The sequence below is a fragment of the Crassostrea angulata genome, chromosome 4 (assembly GCF_025612915.1).
Source record: "Crassostrea angulata isolate pt1a10 chromosome 4, ASM2561291v2, whole genome shotgun sequence".
NCBI classification, from domain to species: Eukaryota; Metazoa; Mollusca; class Bivalvia; order Ostreida; family Ostreidae; genus Magallana; species Magallana angulata.
Window position 1 is genome coordinate 36139162 of NC_069114.1, and position 11519 is coordinate 36150680.

The 11519-nt window shown below is 33.3% G+C and overlaps 1 protein-coding gene across 10 annotated transcripts in view; it reads right to left on the minus strand.

Annotated features, from left to right (window-relative positions):
• Positions 1–1901: 1901 nt before the first annotated feature.
• The window catches only part of LOC128181714 (nucleolysin TIAR-like), a 49168-nt gene continuing 39550 nt past the window's right edge, over positions 1902–11519 (minus strand). For 9 of the 10 annotated variants that reach the window (XM_052850214.1, XM_052850216.1, XM_052850220.1 and 6 more), the window contains 10 exons: positions 11286–11361; positions 10550–10655; positions 10149–10244; positions 9740–9824; positions 8523–8667; positions 7894–8045; positions 7616–7701; positions 6200–6269; positions 4275–4314; positions 1902–3919 (listed from right to left, as the gene is read on the minus strand). In XM_052850214.1, the coding sequence (XP_052706174.1) occupies positions 6223–6269; positions 7616–7701; positions 7894–8045; positions 8523–8667; positions 9740–9824; positions 10149–10244; positions 10550–10655; positions 11286–11361 (793 nt within the window). In that variant the 3' untranslated portion in view covers positions 1902–3919; positions 4275–4314; positions 6200–6222. The remainder of the gene's footprint in view (positions 3920–4274; positions 4315–6199; positions 6270–7615; positions 7702–7893; positions 8046–8522; positions 8668–9739; positions 9825–10148; positions 10245–10549; positions 10656–11285; positions 11362–11519) is intronic. The other variant, XM_052850219.1, reaches the window with a different exon arrangement.

Genomic DNA, 11519 nt, shown 5'->3' on the forward strand with positions numbered 1-11519 from the left:
TCTAAGGAAAAAGAAATCATTCTTTGACTTTTGTTTGAAGATCATTATGGTCGGCACGTGATCTTATAAAGCCCAAAGGGCTTAATGATAGATTTGATCACGAGTCGACCGTGATGATATCCACCTAAATTAATCGTCAAATGCATACAATTCCATTATACGTTATTTTTTCAATTATTGTCCGTAAAATCAGAACTATTTTTTACATTATTTTTATTCCTCTTGCGTCCAAACAGCGTATGCCGTTTGACACATGCCGATTTTTCAGGAACTACCGATGGGATTACCAGGTGGCGCAAATCAACCACGTGATGCTGTTGAACACGCCCATTTCAGACTAAATTATTGAAAAATAAAACCGAAATTGACACTGAATATTGTAAATATTTACGAGTAATGGTTGATGAATATTGCAATAGTCTTCAAATTTAACGTCATTGAAATCCTTGCGTTGTTTTTTATCATATCAAGAACCATTATATATATTTTTATGCTTCATCATATAATTTAATAAAAAGTGTATTTTTTTTTTTTGGTCAATTAAATTTTGCATACTACATGTATTATCTTGCACCTTATGGAAAAGTTATTTATAGGCATTGCCTGCTGCCTAATTCATCGATGTAAAATTAATATATATCTGCATAACAAAATATGTTCAAGTCAAATCAAGGACCATTATGTAGCAGACCAGGTGAAATCAGTGTCCTTGCATGCTCTTACGAGTCTCATTCACCATATACATGTATTAGCTCTTAGTATGGCATTTTGGATGGACCTTCTGAGCCATATTCGAGGTATCAAAATGGCTCATACGTAGAAATTTTTCAATGCACGCAAATTGCTTAAACTTTCTTTAAAACTTCAAAATTCTTATCGGATATTGTTGAAGTCAATTTAATCGAGATGCGTACGGCGAGATTTATAGTTCAAGACAGCAGGTTAATAGATTCCTTCAATATTTCTTTGGCTAAGGATTAAAAAGTATCATTCCCTTTGCATTAATAGTGTCTAACATGTATTTCTGAAGAATAATAATGTATTAAATAAGGAACAAGAAATCATTCTTTGAGTATTTTGAGGTGATAATTTCGGTCGGGGCGTGATCAAATCCAATAAAGCCCGACCGAAATTATCATCTCATAATATTCAAAAAATGATTCCTTATATTTATATAATTTAAGCTATAGTACGATTAAATATCTAAATATATTTACATTTCCCAGTGTCTTTGCCTGTGATAACACTAAGTATCGATTTTGTAGTATATAACCCATAATACAAATGACGCCAAATTGAGGCGCCAGCGGGGTTTGCTTATTTATATTTAAATATTCAATCATACGATGGCTTAAAATTATATAAATATAAGTAATAAGGAATCATTCTTTGAATATTATGAGATGATAATTTCGGTCGGGGCGTGATCAAATCTATCATAAAGCCCTTCGGGCTTTATTGGATTTGATAACGCCCCGACCAAAATTATCATTTCATAATGCTCAAAGAATGATTCCTTATTCCTTATATAAATAAGCAAAACCTGCTGGCGCCCCAATTATACGTCATTTGAAGTTATGGGTTATATAGTACGAAATCGATACATAGTGTTATTACAGGCAAAGAAAAAAAATGTAAATATATATGAATAACTAGATAACCTGGTCCATTCAATTGAAGAACACTTTATCTAAACATGTTGCTCAACCAGTTGCAAACACTGTGAAAACTTCATTTTTCGTATACCAAACCCAAAACGGTAGCGAAGCCAAAGGCTTCTTATACTGCATTCATGATTATGCCAAATAATAAAGATTTGCCCATTTTAAATTCCTTCGAAGGACAAATTTAGCCTTAACGTTTTCTTTTGAAGAACATGTAAAAAATAAGACAAACAAGACTGAATGATGGTTGTTTTATTCATGGTATGATGGATACAGCAGGTCACGTGACAAAAGACATGATGGTCCAAGCACCTTGCTGTGTTTGCCTCCAAAGATGATCATGGTAGAAGCTTAAGGCAAAGTCTGGCTGGAACTCAGACCCAAGATGGTTCTATAGATTTTGAAACAATGATTTACAAGTATGGGCATTTTGTATGCATTAGTGACCGCATGTTGTTGGCTTTGATCTGATTTCATTGGATAGCAAACACAGCAACCATGCACTTGACATTTTGAATCATCTAAACAAATAAAATCAGAATCTTCCTTTTTAAAAAAAAAAAGTCTGTGTATTTCTGCCTGAAACATTGTATAAAAATATAAATTTTTAACAGTTCAAAACCTAAAACATTCAAAATGACCATAATCTTATTGCATGGTAAACCACAGACAAACACGGTAACAGTTGGGAGTGATGACAACTTTCAGGATGTAACAAGCAGTAAATCTGGACTCTGATACAATAATCTAACAACTTAAAATAAATTATTCATTATTACACAAAAATTTACATGATTCATGGACACAAAAAAACAATAGACTTGACATGATAACAATCTACTCCATGATACACCGAGGGCATCAGACATCAACGCTACACAAATTGCCAAGAGAACTGTGAGGTACAAGTTTCTTTCCCTGGCTATGGCTATGACAACTCAGAAGCTACAATGATGACTTATATTTACAAGGCCAAAATTTTCCCACCACATCCATGAAACATATAGGTAACTACACATACCTCCCTTCCCACTGGGAGCTTTTATTTTCGAACATGAGACATGTTTATTAAAACAATCACTCTTTCAATTTCCACTGGAAAAAAACCTCTGGAATGCAATTACTCGCCTCAATTATGCAAATAACTGTACAGACACCTCCCAAAAAATCTTTTTTAACAGAGTTATTAAAATGATCTATCTATACAAAACAAGAGGTCAGACGATTACATTGGCACTAGATCTTCTCAACAGAAAAAGGAGATGGAATAACGATTTTCTAAATCTTGTTAAAAATAAACTCTCACTCTTCAAGCTTAAGGAAATACCCTTTAATTAAATCTAAATGCATCCAGAATTCCTAAGAAACCAACTCTAGACTGAACACAAAGGAATTGCGATGATGAGACATCAGAACTGTTAGACTTTCATGGCTTCATGGTGAACATCCTATGATTGAGCATGTCTATAATTGAGGGAGTTTTCATTACAAAAGTATAATAATTTAACTTGACTTCAAACTGGTGCAGAATACAAAGGACCATTCAATCTTTTCTATCAACATTTTATATTTATTCTAAAAATTCACTGGTTACAATTCAACCAAACAGGGAGACAAAAAAAAATAATAAGAAATATAATTATCACCTACTTTTTATAATCAAATTGAAATTTAAAAAGAAAATTGAGTAAAAAAATGATATACCTAATATATATACTACTTTTTGACCAAAATTTTTGAAAAAAAAAAAAATTGACCAAATGAAAAATCAAAAGTTGAAGAAAAATCTGTAAATAAACTAGAACGGAAGATATAAAGATCTGCCAATGAGTACATTACAAGTTTATTGTAAAAAAAAAATTCCACCATTTTGTCCCATTCTCTACAGTTGACTATATTTCAGAGGATGAAGCACTGTTGCTGTTTGTACCTTTTCGTTGTATGTCTGCAAAAATGGCCACCATGACATAACCTCTATTTCCTCAACATGAGCAAATTGGGTGTGACCCAGATAATACAACATATGAACTCTAGGTCTAAAATTGTTTGTAGACTTTACCAACCACTATAAAATATTTACAAGAACTTAATTACATCTGTACATACATTTTTTTTTTCTATCATTTAAAATGATTTTTTTTTTCAATGTATATAAAGTGTCTATCTCCCTGGAAACCAGGAATGCACCAATCACAATCTTACAATAAAACTGTCCTGTTTATAACAGCCGAAGATGTTAAGAGCTTGCTAAGATCCTGTAAAAGAACAAAGTTGACATTACTTCAGATGGTTCCATCTTTATTTTAAAGATATTTTGTATAAACTGGGTTTTTTCTTTGAATGCACATTATTTGCATTTTGATTCCAAATCAGGTAGATTATTGAATTGATTATAAAATATATCATCAAATGCATATTTACATTAGAAATTATCTGCAAATTAGCTTGTATTGCAAAATTTAATAACAGAGTACCAAACAGAAAAATCCAGTTATTCAGTAAATTACCAAGTGTGCTAAACTTTAAAAATTCAAAAGTTATACAGAATTGTCTTCCTTTTATTTAATTTTTAGATTTTCAGATACAAAACAACAGAACTTGACAACTCACTCATTGATATGATGCTGGCTTTCCACAGTACTCTTTCACTCTACAAAATCAAACAAAGTAAAAACGTCAATGCAGCACGTTTTTCTTCATCAAATCTGAGACAAATTATCTAGTACAGTGGGTGATCACAATGTATCTTGCTATTTAAAAGAAAAAAGGTAGAGTTAAAGTCTTATTTCAGGTAAACAATCACTGCTTTTCCTAATTGTAACTAACTGATGCACTTTTTCACAATCCTTAGCAGCTAATCATTCTTTCAAAAATATATCATGGTTAAAATTTTACCAATGTGAACCAATTTCTAGACTGGAGAGGAGTTTGCAGTGCACCTAGTACTGTCACCAGCCTCTTGAAACTTCCCTTGATCACATTTTTTTTTATATTTATGGTGTTTAATTCAATCATCTATCAGGACAAATTACTGTCAGTCTATTGTAACCCAATTACATCACAATTTGCCTTTTCTAGCACACGTTTTGTTATTTCCCCAAGGAGCCCCAAACTGTGCCTAATTTCAGCAATGCAGCTGGAACATGGACTATGCCAATCTCATAAGTCATTTCAGGTCTAATCCTTACAACACCCAACTCGGCCTAAATCAATCCCAGCTTGTCCCCGAAGCACAACGCACACAAATACAATACAGGTCCCCCTAATTGATTACTAATACAATTACGACCTTTGCTAAATTTTTATTGGTCTTCACCAAAAAGTGTTGTTTCCCACTGTTTGAAGAAGACTAACCCCCCCTCCCCCTAAAAAACCCTTCAAATATCTATTATACAATAATTTAGTTTCTGTAAAATGAAACCCCATTTAGTCTCTATCCTATCTCAGACTTTAACTATCTGTTATAACAGTATCCTGAAGATCTTGACGGTTCAATGTGGTCTACAGGCGGGCTATAGTCCAGAGTTCCAGCCATTGTTGACCCTTCCCATTTATCAAAATCTTGATAAACTACGAATAGCATGTAAACCTGACATAATGCAGATATACCACACGGGATTTTCCCATGGCATCGACACATGATGGCAAACAGAATCAGAGTGAGACATTTGAACAAGGGCAGAGAGGGAAGCTCTGAATCTCCCCATGCCCTAATTAACTTTACACTGAAGCGACTTTGAATATTCTCTACAAGTTGAGATAGACCTGTAGACTGTAGCGCCGTGCAGTGATACATTAACAACATTCTTCAGACTTGAGGTCACATTGCTTTTCGCATACAATAGGAAGCCCATAGAGCTGTTTTCTGTTAATTGCAATCTAAATATCACTTTCTTCTGTGCAAAACTTCTCACACAAATGTATCAAAATTATCATTGTAAATATGATATTGGATGAGTTGGTTAAACATATTAAATTACAAAAAATATTGTTAAGAAACAAACAGGGAAAAATCACTTTATAACAACAAGGAAGCATGCATATACTGATAAAAAAGCTTGATATAAAAGTTCTGTATTTTGATTAAATATTTTTGCAATAATCTTTTCAGCAATCTTTATTTCTTGCTATTTTATTCGGCTATTTCTCTGGCTATAAACTATAGAAACCATGCTACTATAAAAAGAGATTTACTGCTGTCATATATATTGAATTTTTTAAGAGTAGTACATGTTATAATCATCAGAAAAAATTATTTTCATTCATCATGAATTCTAACAAAGAATATTTTTCCAATATCCAGCAATTTCCTATCTGGATGCAAATCTTTGACATTTCTATCTTTATCATTGACATTTCGATATGAATTTTTTTCCCCTTTCATAAATCTATTCTTGAAAGAAATGAACTGTAATTCACTAAATCGTAAATTTGAAAAATGTGAAATACTGCCAATATAAAAAAAACAACTAAAATATAAAAAATAAATGATATTAAAGAAGAAAAAAGTTGGTTGAAATGTTAGACCAACTCACCCTGGCCTGCCGACAGATGAGTATCAGGGGCTGGACTTGACATAACTTAATGCCATCACACTACCGAGTCCTACATAGGAGACATAGCAGTATTAAATAGCCCAGGGCAACCACCTCTCACTCACAGCTAGCAGCCATACCCATCTACATGTACCTATACCCCTATCTAACACTATCACTCATTGAAAACAAGAGGCGAGCCCCCCCCCCCCTTCTTAACTCTGTAAAAATTCATCACTTGTTCACAACATTAAATGTTATGCCAGTTTATTTCACATTTTCACTTTAATTAATCTAACTGCACTTAAGACTATCTATTAAAGTTTCTTTTTAGTTCTGGTGAAAATTTCAATTTCAATTTCACATTCATCAAGGTGCTAAAGGTTCTAGCTTAAAGTCATTTTTTTTTGGCAAAATGAGTCTTCTTTTCTGCATTTACACATAAATGAGCTCTACCATTTAAAGTACTAGCTACACTTCTTAGTTTTAGTGGCCATTTTCGTTTCGAGTCAATAATCGTTTACGTTTTCACACCATTAATTTCGACCATAACATCACACATCCACATACATTAATTGTGGTGAGAGAATGGTTGCCCAGTGTTAATATACTAACAGCAAACATCAAACGATAAATAATGTGAGAGGGAAGTACAAACACTCACTCATGCCCCTGTATAACAATGTACATGTGCAATACATTAAGATGGGGCTCTCAATATCATACACAACATACAAAATTATGCTTAATTCTGAGGTATTTGGAATATGAAAAGGTGATAGTAAATTTGTTATCAATGGCACTTATTATCATAAAGGTTTTCTTTTTCAGAATTCAATTCAACAAAATTATTTTTTTTCTTCAAAAATTGCATGTTGTAAATGATATTGCAACTTACATCGATATTAATATCTTGCACTGTTTTGTATACTCTAAAGAATTTTTTTTTCTCAATTGTTATTAATGTAAAAAGTTTAAAATGTTTGAAAAAAAAATAAGTGCAATATTTAAAAGAATCTACCAAATAAGTTTGCATAAATTAAGCCATTTACCTTGCAACAAAAATAAAAGAAAAATGAAAGTAAACAGTGGCAAAAAGAAAGTAGATAAAATTTAATACCAGAAAAAGAAACAAGATTGTTCACAGTGATTATATGTTTCTACAGGTGTAAGTATGTGATAATTTTGGACAAGACAATCCTCTGAATAATATTGTTAACAATCTGTGTATCTTGATTATTATAGAGCTAAAGAAAGGAATTTTCAATGAAAAGTAAAACAAAAGTGCATCATATAAAACTTTTTGCTAAATTTGAATGCTTGAAATTCCTTTCCTGCAGCTTGTGTTTATTGGACATTCTAGCCAAACCAAGTAACCATGAGACATGCATATCTACACAAAGAAGCCATTTTTACCTTGCTGCATGGGATATCCCATCATGCCACCCTGTCCAGGAAACTGCTGTTGACTTCCTGGAGGAACCATTCCATAAGGTTGCATCCTGTGCATCAAATAGTTATTCTTATCATAAATTCTAAAACTTGGGTTTCTTTAAAAATATTTTAACAATAAAATAGAAGAATCCAGAAGAATCTAGAATCGCAAAATTTTCCTCTCAATATGTTTGAACAAAAAATAAGGCAGGAGATTACAATAATATAAAAGATAACGCAGCCTTTAGAAGAATACTAACCCCTGCATCTGATATCCCCCGTTTGGATAGCCATACCCCTGGGGCATGTACTGCTGCTGAGGCATGTAGGAGGGATAAGCTGCAGGGTAACCGTAGCCCATGTTGTAATACTGACCGCCATACTGTCCAGCGGGCTGGGTCGCAGACTGAGACTAAAAAAAATCACAAACGGCGTTCTTTATTTCATTTTTTAATATTAACATTTTAGTCTTCATACTATTATGTAAAACTGTGACAAACAAGGATCAATATCCATACAAAACTTTCCTACAATATCCACATGTTTTTAAAATTCTTAACATCTAAACTAAACCCTACATGTATATTACGTACATGCAGATTAAAAAAAATTATGGATGCTATGTTGCCTTGTAAATGGATTTTTATAAAATCACATGTTTTGTGCATCAAAATGGGTAAATGGCATTTCTATACTTGCACACATTCATTATATGAGCATTAATTATCTTTATCAACTTTATGATGGGACCTGACAATTATTTAGTCAATGACCTATTAATTTCCAATTTTGGGCCTAGAGGGCATTAAACATTACAATTATTAGAGAGAAGAGAGATTCTACATACAAAATGGTCCATACACACATATGAACATGTAACGTGACCTACCATTTGTGAGGGGGACCCTGCCCCACCCCCAGACTGGTTGGGATCATTGGACTCCTTTCCCCAGGAACACTTGACCATGTTCTCCCCTATGACTGTCCCATTTACTCCACAGATAGCTTTAGTGGCCGACTCCTTGTTAGAAAATCTGCAACAAATAATTTTTTTCTTTCATATGCACCGCTGTTGTCACCGACTCCTTGTTCAATTTTCAAATTTATAACAACGAAGCAATAAATAAACATAACAAGTTTTTTTTTCTTCTAAATTTCTCCAAAAAAAAGAAGAAAAAAGTGCTTTAAATTTTTCATAATATTGAGCTAGGACAAAGAGAAATGCTGACTACATCATCTTTTTGATACAAAGAAAAAGACCACATCATAAAATAAACCCTGCTACCTTTTATGTCAATTTCAGCTTCACTTGAGGCCATATCCCTGTGATCTTGTTGCTGAATTGATGTGGCGGTAATCAACATTATTAGAGATAGACACTTTGAAAAAGCTTGTACTAAATTCAAGCCTAGCTGTTCTAACGCCAGACTAACTCCTAATTTGAAAATCTAATGAAGTTTCCTTTGCCCATTGTAAAACGTAGGCTGAAAATACCTTTATATTCACTTCAAATTTTAAGAATTTCCTATTGAATTTCTGTGATGATAGAGCTTTGGTTCGGATGTGGGATGGAATTATCTCGAAGAGATCAATGGTTACCTGGACGGATTCTCTGTGATATGCAAAAACTTTTAAACAATCTATCCGCAGATTAAACTAATTGAAATATACAACACCTTTGTACTGTCAACTATCGTCGGGAATACTTTGTCATTGATTTTTTTCTTCAGCTAGCTATGCATTGATTTTTGTGTAAACATTGTTGAAATATGTTGAAAGAATTGAAAAAAAAAAATAACAATAGACTAATTGAAAAAAGACCTTTGTACACAAAGCTGTATCAACAGAATGCTGCCATTTTGTTAAAAGTTCAACAATTTTGCTCCAAGATTTCCCTCAACCCTCTCCCCATGGTCCATTGAATAAAACCCAAACAAACATAGTACTTTTGATTTGGGAATTTGAGAATCTTTTTTAGACACTCAAAAAATGTTGGAAAATAAATGATGTCAGAGAGAAGAGTGTGAGAGAAGAGTGTTTGATTGCTGCAGTCAACCGATATCTCGCTGTATTTCCCCTGACAGCTGACCAATCCCAAAGTGTTACCTGATAAAAGCATATCCCTTCTCCTTGAACACTCGGATTTCCTGGATGGTTCCATAGGTGTTAAAAGCACTTTTTATTGCTTCTTCTACAAACACCACAAAAATGCCAAACTTAATTGAAAGTACCACGGGATTAGCAATTAACATACATGTTCAGTGTTAAATTCCACTACATTGAAGAGCAAAAAAAAATTCCCGTTTCAATTTTATTTCAGTGGAGAGAATTTTTTCTTAAAGTCTCGATTTCTAATAAAAGAGTTCATTCCTGTACATCCATATTTTATAAGCCTTGAGGTACGTTATCACAATTTAAGATTCACGATTTCTAATAAAAGAGCTCATTCCTGTACATCCCTATTTTATAAGCTTAGAGATACGTTATCACAATTTATGAACGATCAGTGTTATACCTGTGACTCCTGGTCCAATGCCCCCGCAGTAGACAGTACAGTTAGTGGAACTGGATAGACTATAGACCTCCTCATACGACAGCTGTTTTATTTGGGCTGAAACAAAATTCAAAGCGTCACACAGGCTATATATAATCACATGTATATCTGCACTACCAGTGTCTCTTTATTAGTCTGATATATATATGTGGGCAATTACCACTTCTGTAATTTAGGTCTACAATATATCATATTACCTGGTAATCTCTTAAAAAAAAAATGTTTTGTAGTTCAATGCCCAAAATCTATTTCAAGAATCTAAAGCACATGGTTCATTTGTTGATTTAAGATTCAAACCAACACAAGTTTCTGTCTATAGTGATGATATTTCAAGAACAGTATAGGGTTTCAATTCCACTTACATTCTTTTGGTATGGGGGCTGGGGGTTTACGTGTGGCCCAGTTTGTTCTGATTGGTCGACTCCCTAGCCACTGTCCATTCATGTTACTGATGGCAGTCTCTGCATCCTGAACAAAAAACAACACCCGAAATTCAGTCAAAGACTAATTACATTTTTTCATTTTTATCTTTTTGCGTTGTTTCTTTGCAGTCTCAATATACAAATGAATTAAAGTTGGTTCGTTCGTATTGAATGACTTATCATTTCTGTCAGGAAACTGTCACGGCAACGGAGGTAGAGCTTCAAATTGATAGCTGATCTTACTAAATAAGTATATAGGAGTCTGGGCAGAGTGATAGTGTCATTAGGAATATATATATATACCACTATACAGAGATCAATGACAAAGACTAACAGAAGAGGCTCGTATGTACTGTTCTCATTGTGAATGTACTTTAACATCATACAAAAAAAGATTTTTAATATCAAGCTCTCAAATTCAGTCAAAATTGTTGCTTGTTTCAAAGGTAGTAAAATGTTAAAAACAACTCATTAACTCAAAATTAACCACAGAGACAAGCCCTTCATTATAGCCAGGGACTCAGATGGCAATTTCAGTATAGCTGCTTTTATACCTTCCTCTTGTCCACTGACTAGTTGTTTAAGGTGATTTATTTTTTTAGATTTTTTATTTTTTCTATTTTATGAAGGGGGGGGGGGGGGGGGGCAAAATGCAAGCTTTAAAAATGAAACTTACCACTTTGTTGACATAAGAAACAAAACCATAGCCCTTGGATTTCAATGTCTGTGGATCTCGGATGATCTTACAGTCTCTGAAAAACCGATCAATGACATGTCTTAATTCAGTGCAGAAAACATAACACTTTGGCACATTTACAAAGTTACTGATATGAAGCAATACATTAATGCTGTCAAATGTCAAAGAATCCAAGAAATGATATGAAAAATGAATTGCAAATAAACCAGCCAT